The following is a 13,238-nucleotide window of genomic DNA, read 5'->3' on the forward strand; positions in this document are numbered from 1 at the left end:
GGCAGGACTAGAACTCACCGTCTCCTGCTGATTGGCCCAAAGTCATCCAGGTGGCTTTCACTTCTAAGGTGAGACTAGAACTCACCGTCTCCTGCTGATTGGCCCAAAGTCATCCAGGTGGCTTTCATGGCTAAGGCGGGACTAAAACTCACCATCTCCTGCTGATTGGGCCAAAGTCATCCAGGTGGCTTTCACTTCTAAGGTGAGACTAGAACTCACCGTCTCCTGCTGATTGGCCCAAAGTCATCCAGGTGGCTTTCATGGCTAAGGCGGGACTAGAACTCATAGTCTCCTGGTGATTGGCCCAAACCTACTTAGCTGGCTTTCATGTCTAAGGTGGGACTAGAAATCATCGTCTCCTGGTGATTGGCCCAAAGTCACCCAGTTGGCTTTCATGCCTAAAGCAGAACTAAAATTCACAGTTTCCTGTTTTCTAGCCTGGTACCTTAAGTACTGTATCAAACTGGCTAACTTCCCCATTGACTTTTGCTTATAGAAGGCCAATGGAGAAGGTCACAGGTGGTGATTATGTGACTGTGGGATGCTGTGGTAGCCACTTAGAGGACCAGTGTAAGTATCACTTGTTCAAAACCAATGCATGTCCAAATGGTCACTAAATGAGCGCACATTAAACAAGGACATCCCATATTGCAGGGGTCTTGAAACGTGGCAACTTTAAGACTTGTGGACTTCAACTCCCAGAATTCCTCAACCAGACAGCTGAGGAATTCAGGGAGCTGAAGTCCACAAGTCTTAAAGTTGCCAAGTTTGAAGACCCCTGCCATGTTGTGTGGCTTAGGGTTGATTCCAGCTGTCAGCCCTCCGAGGTAGGCCGAACTTGGACATCAAACACATGCAAGTGAATACTACTTTTAATTTACAGTACAGTTAGTCCTCCGACTTACGACCGCAGTTGAACCCCAAATTTCTGTTTCTAAGAGAAACAGTTGCGAAGGGAGCTTTGCCCCATTTGACGACTTTTCTTGCTGCCGTTGTTAAGTGAATCACTTAAGCAGTCATTAAGTCAGTCACACGGTCGTTAAATGAATCTGGCTGTTCCCCCCTTGACTTTGCTTGTCATAAGGTTGCAAAAGGGGATCAGAGAACCCTGGGACGCTGCGACTGTCATAAATGTGAGTCAGTAGCCCAGCGTTTGAATTTTGGTCACATGACCACGGGGATGCTGCAACGGTTGGAAGTGTGAAAAATGGCCGTAACTCATTTTTTTCAGTGACGTTGTAACTCTGAACGGTCATTAAATGAACTGTTGTAAGTTGAGGACTCTCTGTAACTGAATCTTGCACGTCTGAATGTGCTTCTCTGCTGTCTTTTTTTCTCCTCAAGAGAAAATATTGTCATTCTCAAGAGAAGAGAAATATTGTTATCCTCAAGAGAAACTCTTATTCTTCCAATCTTTCCTTATTACCTGTCTCCTATAACTTGGTTGCCTGTATCTTACGATTTATACTGTTTTATTTAGTATCCCAGCATGATTTATGTTGATTTCTTTTTTTAGAATCCTATGACTATCACTAAGTGTTGCACCTCATGATTTATGAGGAATGTATTTTTGCAATGACTGTGATCGTGATCTGTGGTTTTATTGCTTGCGCACTGGAGACAAATTCCTTGTGTGTCCAGTCACACTTGGTCAGTAAAGAAATTGACTCAGCCTTCCATCCTTCCCAGGTAGGTAAAATGAGGACCCAGATTGTTGGGGGAAATAAGCTGACTTTGTAAAATGCCACTTGGGGGCCCCCCGAAAGCCCTAATAAGCAGGCATATACATAGAATGAAGGCTATTGCTAAGCACATTGATTTGTGCTTCTTAGATTGTAAGCCGCCCTGAGTCTTTGGAGAAGGGCGGGATATAAATGGGATTAAAAAAAAATCTATTCTATTTATTTCATATTCTATTCTATTCTATTCTATTCTATTCTTCCATTTCCTATCCTATCCTATCCTATCCTATTAATTCCCCATTCCATATTCTATTCTATTCTATTCTATTCCTATTCTATTCTATTCTATTCTATTCTATTCTATTCTATTCTATTCTATTCTATTCTATTTCTATTCTATTCTTCCATTCCCTATCCTATCCTATCCTATCCTGTCCTGTCCTGTTCTGTTCTATTCTGTTCTTCCATTCCCTATTGTATTCTATCCTATTCTATTCTTCAATTCCCTATTCTATTCTATTCTATTCTATTCTATTCTACTCTACTCTACTCTACTCTACTCTACTCTACTCTACTCTACTCTACTCTATTCCATTCCATTCCATTCCATTCCATTCCATTCCATTCCATATTTTCTATTCTATTCTATTCTTCCATTCCCTATTCTATTCTATTCTATTCTATTCTATTCTATTCTATTCTATTCTATTCTATTCTATTCTATTCTATTCTATTCAGACCTACTACTTGATAAGATAGAAAAATGTAGGTTAGATAGCATCACCACCAGATGGATTCGTAGCTGGCTGACAGGCCGTACTCAGCGTGTGGTCCTCAATCGAACTGCATCTACATGGAGGAAAGTGTGTAGTGGGGTGCCCCGGGGCTCTGTTCTGGGCCCAGTGCTCTTCAACATCTTCATCAACGATTTGGATGAGGGGATAGATGGGGAACTCATCAAATTTGCAGACGACACCAAGCTGGCAGGAATAGCCAATACTCCAGAAGACAGGCTTAAGATACAGGAGGATCTGGACAGACTCGAACACTGGGCACTATCTAACAAAATGAAATTCAATGGTGAAAAAAGTAAGGTTCTACATTTAGGCAGGAAAAATCAAATGCACAGGTATAGTATAGGTGGTACCTTGCTCAATAGTAGCAACTGTGAGAGAGATCTCGGAGTCCTAGTAGACAATCACTTAAATATGAGCCAGCAGATCTAGACAGCACACTAAAAAGCAGAGACATCACCCTGTCAACAAAAGTGCGCATAGTCAAGGCTATGGTCTTCCCAGTTGCAATGTATGGCAGTGAAAGTTGGACCATAAGAAAGGCTGAGCGCCAAAGAATTGAGGCCTTTGAACTGTGGTGCTGGAGAAGACTCCTGCGAGTCCCTTGGACTGCAAGGCCATCAAACCCATCAGTCGTAGAGGAAATCAACCCTGACTGCTCTTTAAAAGGCCAGATCCTGAAGCTGAACCTCAAATACTTTGGCCACCTAATGAGAAGGAAGGACTCACTGGAGAAGAGCCTCATGCTGGGAAAGGTTGAAGGCAAGAGAAGAAGGGGACAACAGAGAATGAGGTGGCTGGATGGAGTCACTGAAGCAGTAGGCATGAGCTTAAATGGACTCCAGAAGATGGTAGAGGAACGTCGTCCATAGGGTCGCGATGGGTCGGACACAACTTCGCAGCTAACAACAAAGTGTGCTGCAGCTGCCAAAAAAGCCAACATAGTGCTAGGCTGCATTAACAGAGGGATAGAATCAAGATCGCGTGAAGTACTAATACCACTTTACAATGCCTTGGTAAGGCCACACCTGGAATACTGCATCCAGTTTTGGTCACCACGATGTAAAAAAGATGTCGAGACTCTAGAAAGAGTACAAAGGAGCAACAAAGATGATAGGGGGACTGGAGGCTAAAACATATAGGGAACAGTTGCTGGAATTGGGTATGTGTAGTTTAATGAAGAGAAGGGTGAGGGGTGACATGATAGCAGGGTTCCAATATCTCAGGGGCTGCCCCAAAGAAGAGGGAGTCAAGCTATTCTCCAAAGCACCTGAAAGCAGGACAAGAAGCCATGGATGGAAACTAGTCAAGGAGAGAAGCAACCTAGAACTAAGGAGAAATTTCTTGACAGTGAGAACAATCAGCCAGTGGAACAACCTGCCTCCAGAAGCTGTGAATGCCCCAACACTGGAAGTTTTTAAGAAGAGACTGGCCAGCCACTTGTCTGAAATGGGATAGGGTTTCCTGCCTGAGCAGGGGGTTGGACTAGATGACCTCCAAGGTCCCTTCCAACGTCTTCATCTTCTTCTTCTTCTTCTTATTAATATTATTACTAATATTAATATTATTAGTAGTACTATTACTATTATTATTCTATATTCTATTCTATTCTATTCTATTCTATTCTATTCTATTCTATTCTATTCTATTCTATTCTATTCTATTCCATTCTATATATTTCTATTTTCTATTTTCTATTTTCTATTTTCTATTTTCTATTTTCTATTTTCTATTCTATTCTATTCTATTCTATTCTATTCTATTCTATTCTATTCTATTCTATTCTATTCTATTCTATTCCATTCTATTCTTAAAAAAATGGAAGGTGTCATCCAAGAAACTTTCTCACGCTACAGTTTTGCCTGGGACTAAGTTCTCCCTTATCTGACTGGCGTCTTGGTTATTCCTTCCACTCATTACTACAGTTGGGCAAGCTGGAGTCAACAGATTACTACAGCAAGGACCTCTTTTAGTGCATTAGGTCTCCAGCAACAGCCAAGAGCTGGCTTTGGGTTCAGAAAATAATTTTCTGCTCCACCTACGAGAATTTTCTTGAATTGAGCAACTCGTTATTTAGAATGGTAGCATTTTGAAGGAAGAAAAAAAATGCAGCATACTAAGTGCATCCGATGAACTGTGGAGATTCTCCATCATCCAAGTCATGGTTGTCCCAAAGGTGCTTTTACAGGAGGCCACTGGACTTTCTTGTTTTTCCTTTGAAGACGTTTCGCTTCTCATCCAAGAAGCTTCTTCAGCTCTGACTGGATGGTGGGGAATGGAAGGATTTATACTCCTTGCAGACAGCTGGTCGTTTGCATCCTTTTAGAGAGTCGTCGAGGCCACTTGGAGGTTTATCTGTGTCCTCGGGGTCTCCTGAGTGATGCAAATGGGTGTGGAGCCTTCTTGGAACTGCTGAAAGGACTGTGCTGTAGACAGGAAACGGACGATATCGTATCACAGATAAACTTCCAAGTGGCTTCAACGGCTTTCTAAAAGGATGCAAATGACCAGCTGTCTGCAAGGAGTATAAATCCTTCCATTCCAGGCTGAGGAATTCTGGGAGTTGAAGTCTACAAGTCATACAAGGGCCAAGTTTGAAGACCCCTGCCTTAAGGCATTCTTTCTCAACCTGGCTGGGGATTTCTGGGAACTGGAGTCCACCCATCTTAAAGCATGCTGGCTGGGGAATTCTGGGAACTGGAGTCCACCCATCTTAAAGCATAATGGATGGGGAATTCTGGGAGTGGAAGTCCACCCATCTTAAAGCATACTGGATGGGGGATTCTGGGAAATGGAGTCCACCCATCTTAAAGCATCCCAGCTGGGAATTCTGGGAGTGGAAGTCCACACAGCTTAAAATTAGCTAGGTTGATTCTACACTATTGACCTGAGCAATTTAAGATTTGCTTAAATCTGCGTTGCTCTGCCGTTTGTTCTTGATTGTTAGGAATGCATTATACTTTAGCTTTTAAAATCATTTCTAACTTGTGGTTTTTAGAAAGAGGGTACCAAAGTTGGTGTTATTATTAACACCAATTGGTTTTCAATGGTTTCCTATCAGCGAGGTGTAGGATTTCAAAGCAATCCTTGAAAATGGGTTGTTGGATTTCATTTTTGAAAGAGAAATTTTGGTTGGAAAGGGTATAAGCACTGGTTAATAAACGGCGTTTCTGAAGGGGGTTTTTTTTTGGATACCTGGGTGGGTTCTGACCTCTGCTGGCAAATTTCCCAAGATGAACCAAATACAGAATTCAGGACTTGTTTTGAAGGGAAAATCTAAGGCAAATGTTACGAGGAGTCCTCAATTTACATCCCGATTTGGGACCAGAATTTCTGTTGCTAAGTTACGTCCAATTTCACAACCTCTTTTTGTCATGTCAGGTCAGGTCGCAAATGGCGATCACATGACCCTGGGACGCTGCAACCATTGTAATAGAGGCTGGTTGCCAAGCGCCCAAATTTTCATCCCGTGACTGTGGAAATGCTGCAATGGTCATAAGTGAGAGGATCATTTTGGGAGTCAAAGGCCATCCTGGCTGGGGAATTCTGGGAGGTGAAATCCACCCTGGCTGGGGAATTCTGGGAGGTGAAATCCACCCTGGCTGGGGAATTCTGGGAGGTGAAATCCACCCTGGCTGGGGAATTCTGGGAGGTGAAATCCACCCTGGCTGGGGAATTCTGGGAGGTGAAATCCACCCTGGCTGGGGAATTCTGGGAGGTGAAATCCACCCTGGCTGGGGAATTCTGGGAGGTGAAGTCCACCCTGGCTGGGGAATTCTGGGAGGTGAAATCCACCCTGGCTGGGGAATTCTGGGAGGTGAAGTCCACCCTGGCTGGGGAATTCTGGGAGATGAAATCCACCCTGGCTGGGGAATTCTGGGGGATGAAGTTCACCCTGGCTGGGGAATTCTGGGAGATGAAGTTCACCCTGGCTGGGGAATTCTGGGAGGTGAAATCCACCCTGGCTGGGGAATTCTGGGAGGTGAAATCCACCCTGGCTGGGGAATTCTGGGAGGTGAAATCCACCCTGGCTGGGGAATTCTGGGAGGTGAAGTCCACCCTGGCTGGGGAATTCTGGGAGGTGAAATCCACCCTGGCTGGGGAATTCTGGGAGGTGAAGTCCACCCTGGCTGGGGAATTCTGGGAGATGAAATCCACCCTGGCTGGGGAATTCTGGGGGATGAAGTTCACCCTGGCTGGGGAATTCTGGGAGGTGAAATCCACCCTGGCTGGGGAATTCTGGGAGGTGAAATCCACCCTGGCTGGGGAATTCTGGGAGGTGAAATCCACCCTGGCTGGGGAATTCTGGGAGGTAAAAATCCACCCTGGCTGGGGAATTATGGGAGGTGAAATCCACCCTGGCTGGGGAATTCTGGGAGGTGAAATCCACCCTGGCTGGGGAATTCTGGGAGGTGAAATCCACCCTGGCTGGGGAATTCTGGGAGGTGAAATCCACCCTGGCTGTGGAATTCTGGGGGATGAAGTTCACCCTGGCTGGGGAATTCTGGGAGGTGAAATCCACCCTGGCTGGGGAATTCTGGGAGGTGAAATCCACCCTGGCTGGGGAATTCTGGGAGGTGAAATCCACCTTGGCTGGGGAATTCTGGGAGGTGAAGTCTACCCTGGCTGGGGAATTCTGGGAGGTGAAATCCACCCTGGCTGGGGAATTCTGGGAGGTGAAGTCCACCCTGGCTGGGGAATTCTGGGAGGTGAAATCCACCCTGGCTGGGGAATTCTGGGAGGTGAAGTCCACCTTGGCTGGGGAATTCTGGGAGGTGAAGTCCACCCTGGCTGGGGAATTATGGGAGGTGAACAACCCTGGCTGGGGAATTATGGGAGGTGAAATCCACCCTGGCTGGGGAATTCTGGGAGATGAAGTTCACCCTGGCTGGGGAATTCTGGGAGGTGAAATCCACCCTGGCTGGGGAATACTGGGAGGTGAAATCCACCCTGGCTGGGGAATTCTGGGAGGTGAAATCCACCCTGGCTGTGGAATTATGGGAGGTGAAGTCCACCCTGGCTGGGGAATTATGGGAGGTGAAGTCCACCCTGGCTGGGGAGTTATGGGAGGTGAAATCCACCCTGGCTGGGGAATTATGGGAGGTGAAATCCACCCTGGCTGGGGAATTCTGGGAGGTGAAGTCCACCCTGGCTGGGGAATTCTGGGAGGTGAAGTCCACCCTGGCTGGGGAATTCTGGGAGGTGAAATCCACCCTGGCTGGGGAATTCTGGGAGGTGAAATCCACCCTGGCTGGGGAATTCTGGGAGTCGAAGTCCACCTTGGCTGGGGAATTCTGTGGTACCTTGAAAAGGGTGATACTTTGAGGCTACCCTTCCTTTTACTTCATTCAGTGGGATCCACAGCCCAGAAACGCAAGAAAACAACCCTGCAGGAATCCTATTGAGGGGTCAGGGCTGAAATTAACCTAAAAATCAAGAGATTATAAGGGGGACTTTTACGCTTTGAGAGACGCGCAGTGAGAAAAGAAAGGAGAGCCCAGGAACATTTCAGAAATCCAAGAGAAGTCCGTTTCGCAGAACAGGAATATCCAAAATAGTTAATATGAAGTAAAAGTAAAAAAAATACTCCTAGAGGAAGGTTTCCGTAGTGTAGCGGTTATCACGTTCGCCTCACACGCGAAAGGTCCCCGGTTCAATCCCGGGCGGAAACATTTTTTTAAAAATTGTTCTGAATTGCCAATTGAGTGCACGTACAATTGCATTCGCACACACGTACACACACGTGCGGGGGGGGTGTTTAAGAGTTTTGCAGGTTACTTTTCCTCCCCCTTTTTTTTTTAAAAAAAATCAGTGGTTCACTTTAATCGAGTCAGCCTCGCTCCTGCATGGTGCAAAGCAATTTTAGCAACAAAAATTAAACTTCCAGGGTTTGCAGGGAATGGGGAGAGAACAGAATGGGGAAGGGGAATAGAAATTAATTAATTAATTAATTAATTAATTAATTAATTAATTGATTGATTGATTATTGGAACTTATATGCCGCCCTATCTCCCGAAGGACTCAGGGCGGCTAACAAGAGTAACATATAATAAAGACAGAAGTTATGATAAAAATTAAAATTAAAGGCCTCTGTACAATAAATTAAAATTAACATTAAAATGAAATGAAAATGCAGAAGATGCAGCGCCTGTACAAAGGGAAAAATCGACAGCGCGCTCGAATCAGGCGCTTGATTTATTTATTTATTTTATTAGATTTATTTATTTGTTTATGCCCAATCAGGGGGTATAATTTTTAGTAAATAAGAGCAAAGTTGTATAGTAGGAATCAATAATAAAAGCGAACCTGCGTTGGCCGGGAATCGAACCCGGGTCAACTGCTTGGAAGGCAGCTATGCTAACCACTATACCACCAACGCCACGACGGAATTTTCTTTTGGTTTTAGTCCTATTCCCACCTTCCCTCAATATGGGCCATACCATTTGTGAATCAGAATACGAATGTTATTTTTCTCGCATTAAACTACCGTTCATCCGAAAGATTTAAAAGAATGCCCTGCAGGAAACAAGAGAGAAACGGCGATTTGTCTGGATCGGTCTATTTTCCTTTCCTGAGAGACAAAATCTCCCCCGCCTTTTTAGTAAATGGTTTCTTCCACCTCAGGTACCTGGCCCCTCCCCATTGGTTACCTCGGCAACGTCGGCCCGCTGTCATGGCAACGTGGCCCAACGCCGCCACTCCCCTCTTTCGTTCCGTCCAAACCAAATTTAGACCTTGAGTTTCCTTTTACCTACAACTCTAATGTCGTTTATAGGTTTTCCGTGTTCACTCGTCAGGAGTTAGTTACGGTACGGCAGATACGGAGCGTGAAGTCAAAAAGTGACACTGTCCTGTCATTCTGAAACGGGTTTTTATTTCCTCCCAGTATTTTCTCTCAGAAACGGTATCCCCCCCTCGATTTTACCGAATGGTTCCTTCCAAGATCCCCCCTTCATATTTTGAATGAAATGGTCCCGCCCCTCAAGCTCCGAAAGGGGATTCCGCGCCTTTTTCCTAGGTCTCGCGAGATCATGCCTCATCGGATTTTTTTTATTTATTTTTTTTAAAAAATGCTCCTCCCCTCTCGCGAGAACTGGAAGAATCCCCTCCTCCTCGCTTCCCCTCCCCCCTTTCCGGCCCTTCTCGCGAGATGACGCTTCCCCTCCCCCCTTTCCGGCCCTTCTCGCGAGATGAGGCGGCCGTCCCGAGGAGGCCGACGCCACTTCCGTTTCCGGGCGAAAGGTCGCGGTGGGAGGCTGGAAGAGGCCGGCGGGTTTCCCTTTTCCCCCCCCTCCTCCCCCGTTTCCGGGACCTCCTGAGTCCGCAGGACGGGAAATGGAGCGGGAGTGACGCCGCCGCGGGACCTCCCGACCCCTCCCTCCCCCCCTTTTCCCCACAGCGGAAAAGCCTCGGCTTGGGGGGAGGCCGGCGAGCCACGTCGTAAGTGCGGGGCCGGCGGGAGCGGGGGTGGGTGGGAGGGAAAGGCCCCGCCCTTGAGGAGCGCCGGCCCCGCCTTGAGACAAATAAGAGAGAATGAGAGAGAGAGAGAGAGAGAGCGCGCGCAACGCCGGACCACGCCCCTTTTCGGCGCCCCGCCCTTGCGGAGGGCGGCCAACGGCCGCGGCCCAGCTCGCGCCGGGGGTGGGCGGGGCTTCTGGCCACGCCCTTGGGCGGGAGGGGAGAGGCCACGCCATCTTGCGGCCGCCCTCCGGGGGAGCGTGGCCACGCCCCTCGGACCCTGGACTCACGTGATGCGCGCGCCGGGGCTGGAGAGCAGGCGAGCCCAGGCAGCGTCTTTTTTTTGGGGGGGGGGCGGGTCGGGGGTCCGGGCGGGGATGGGGAGCCGGCCTGGCCTGGGATTGTTGCCCTCACCTGCCCTGGGCTGGAGCTGCAGCGTGAGAAAAGGGGTAGCGAGGGGATTCATTCATGGATTCTCCTTTGGCTCAACAGCTGGCTTGCTTCCCTCTGGCTGGGCAAAGCCTTCAGATGGGGAGGGGGGACTACAACTCCCAGAATTCCCCAGGCAGCTTTGCTGCCTGGGGAATTCTGGGAGTTGCAGTCCCCCTCCCCATCTGAAGGCTTTGCCCAGCCAGGGGGAAGAAACACAACTCTGGAGGCAACCTTTGGCTCTGGGTGGAACATGGATGCTGGTAGGGAGGTGACCTTAGGAGAGAGGGGGAGGCAATGCACCCTGGAATGGAATAAGCCGTGGGTCTTCAAACCCGGCCCTTTTATGACTCATGGACTTCAACTCCCAGAATTCCTCAGTCAGGCAGACTGGCTGAGGAATTCTGGGAGTTGAAGTCCATGAGTCATAAAAGGGCCGAGTTTGAAGACCCTTGCTTGTGGACTTCAACTCCCAAAATTCCTCAGGCAGGCAGACTGGCTGAGGAATTCTGGGAGTTGAAGTCCATGAGTCATAAAAGGGCCGAGTTTGAAGACCCCCTGGAATAAGCCTTCCTGGGCTGCCTCTTTCTCAAGCCGGGCGCTGGGTTCCCATTGGCAGCCCTCCTCGGGCACTGCAGCTACCTTCCTTCCCTGCGGCTTTGCTTGCGCCTCCCCCTCCCCTATTTTGGTGGGCTGGAGTTGCACTACTAGATGCACGTGAAATGGGACGGGCTGGTGGTGCCAGCAGATGATTTTATTCTTTATTTATTCTTTATTTATTTGATTTATATACCGCCCTTCTCCCGAAGGACTCGGGATTTTAGATTTTAGATTGAGATTTTATTAGATTTATATACTGTAAACCGCCCTTTCCCGAAGGACTCAGGGCGGTTTACAGGGCATTTTGGGGGGTGTGGGTATAACCGAAACCCGGCCGAGATCTGAGTGTGTTGCGTTTTATTTTCTTTCTTGCGTGGCGAGCGTTGTTTGGATGAATCCGTAGAAGGGAAGGGCGGGCTCCCGGCTGCTCTCTTGAGCTCGGCGGTTTTCTTGCAGACGTTTTGTGACCCATCTAGGTAGCATCATCAGTGCCAGAAGGGAATGTGAGGTTTACAGAGAGGAAGAGAAGGACTCTGTGTGTGTGTGTGTGTCCTTGGTGTTTTCTTGGGCGTTTGCTTGCAGACCTGTCACAACCCACCTGGGTAATATCATCACCCAAGAAGGTCGCAGTTGTATGGGTCAGGCTGCTGTCATGTGAAGCAGTAAATAATAATTTATTTTTAGGTTTGTAGCTGGTTATGTGAGCCCAGCAGTTATACTGGATTAAGCTGGGTTGGACATGGTGTGTGAATCCAAGGCAGAGGGCAAGTGTTGTAAATTAAGGTGAGAGTCAGGTCTGCAGCGTTGCCAGACCCTTAATTACAGTAGGCCTGTCTGGCTAAATTTGAATTAAAACATGTTATCCAGCCAGGGATAGAAAAGGTCAGGCCAACAGAAGAGATTATTACTTAGGGTTGAACTGTGAGGTCCTTGGTGCTCTCTGAGGTTTGCAGGGTTTGGGTGGGTTTGTTTTTTTGCAGACATTTACACCAAAAACTCCAGCCCTATTATAGTAACATTCATTTATTAAAGCAAAGCTTGGCCTGATCTGTGGGGGGTCGTTGATGCTCTCTTGTTTTTGTCTGCAAAAAAACAACAACCCCAAAGTCAGAGAGCATCAACAACCCCCCACAGATCAAGCCAGGCTTTATTTTGATAGATGAACGTTTTAATGTGATAGGGCTGGGGTCCCTGAGGCACGTCAATTATAAAAGTTTTAAGCCTTATTTACCCTGTTGCAGCCTCAACATGAAATTTGGAATGTGATTCACTTTGTGTGTGTGGTTTTTTGTTTTTTTTTTTAAAAAAATTAGCAGTTGGATAATTATACAGGAATGGACACTTTTGTTCTGTCTTAAGAAAATGGAAAAAAAAGATAGATCCTCTAATACGCATTTCCCCTTGAAGACTGTTCTTCCAGATTACTGGCAGATTCCACAGTTATCGTGGAAAAATTCCCCACTCCAGTCCTTGGCACTGCCCTCTAATGCTTGGGGAAAATACTTTGCTGAAATGTTGAAAAGGCATCCCATAGTACAGTATTCTAACCTGTGATACAAAATACTTTGTGGGCCAAGGGCTGTCCTTCAGAGTGGGCTGGGACGGGGTGAGACCCAAAGCTAAAATTGATTTAAATGAATGGCATACAGCTTTTGCTTGCCTGCTACTTAGTATTTTTCCTTTAAAATTACACTAATAGGAGGTTGGATATTGCCTAAGAGCCATTGGGGTTGAGTGGGTGGGTGGGTGGACTATGAGTTGGGCACTCCTAACACAAGGGAGTTATTTTGATTCAGGTTTTATGGCCGAAGTAAAATGCCTTTTAGCTAAACTGCTGAATTAGTGGCCTCTCTTACGCTCTGTTTTTTTTTTTTTCCTCGACACAGTTTCTTATCCTGTCTAAGGCTCGCTTAGCAGTTGATGCAGAAGATAAAGAGGGCTCGGCTGGAAAACGAAAGCACAGGAAGTTGGGGAAGGTAAGAAGGAAGCAGGAATTGTCCATTTGTGCAACACAAGAACAGGCAGAGCTACAGCTTAAGAGCGGTTGTTGCTTGTCACAATATTTACTTTTGGCCTTTTGGCTGGCATTTTGCTCTCAAAATTAAGTAAAGGTAAAGGTTCCCCCGCACATGCGTGCTAGTCGTTTCCGACTCTAGGGACCGGTGCTCATCTCCGTTTCAAAGCCGAAGAGCCAGCGCTTGTCCGAGGACGTCTCCGTGGTCATGTGGACGGCATGACTAGACGCCAAAGGCGCACGGAACGCTGTTCCCTTCCC

At 47.1% G+C, this 13,238-nt stretch overlaps 1 protein-coding gene across 1 annotated transcript in view; it reads left to right on the top strand.

Annotated features, from left to right (window-relative positions):
* Positions 1-11,427: 11,427 nt before the first annotated feature.
* DPP9 (dipeptidyl peptidase 9) overlaps positions 11,428-13,238 on the top strand; it is a gene marked incomplete at its 3' end in the record, with an annotated part of 33,521 nt that continues 31,710 nt past the window's right edge. The window contains exons 1-2 of the mRNA XM_083349295.1: positions 11,428-11,746; positions 12,850-12,939. Of these exons, the coding sequence (XP_083205421.1) occupies positions 12,884-12,939 (56 nt within the window). The 5' untranslated portion in view covers positions 11,428-11,746; positions 12,850-12,883. The remainder of the gene's footprint in view (positions 11,747-12,849; positions 12,940-13,238) is intronic.

The sequence above is a fragment of the Vipera ursinii genome (assembly GCF_947247035.1).
Source record: "Vipera ursinii genome assembly, chromosome: 1".
Taxonomy (NCBI): Eukaryota; Metazoa; Chordata; class Lepidosauria; order Squamata; family Viperidae; genus Vipera; species Vipera ursinii.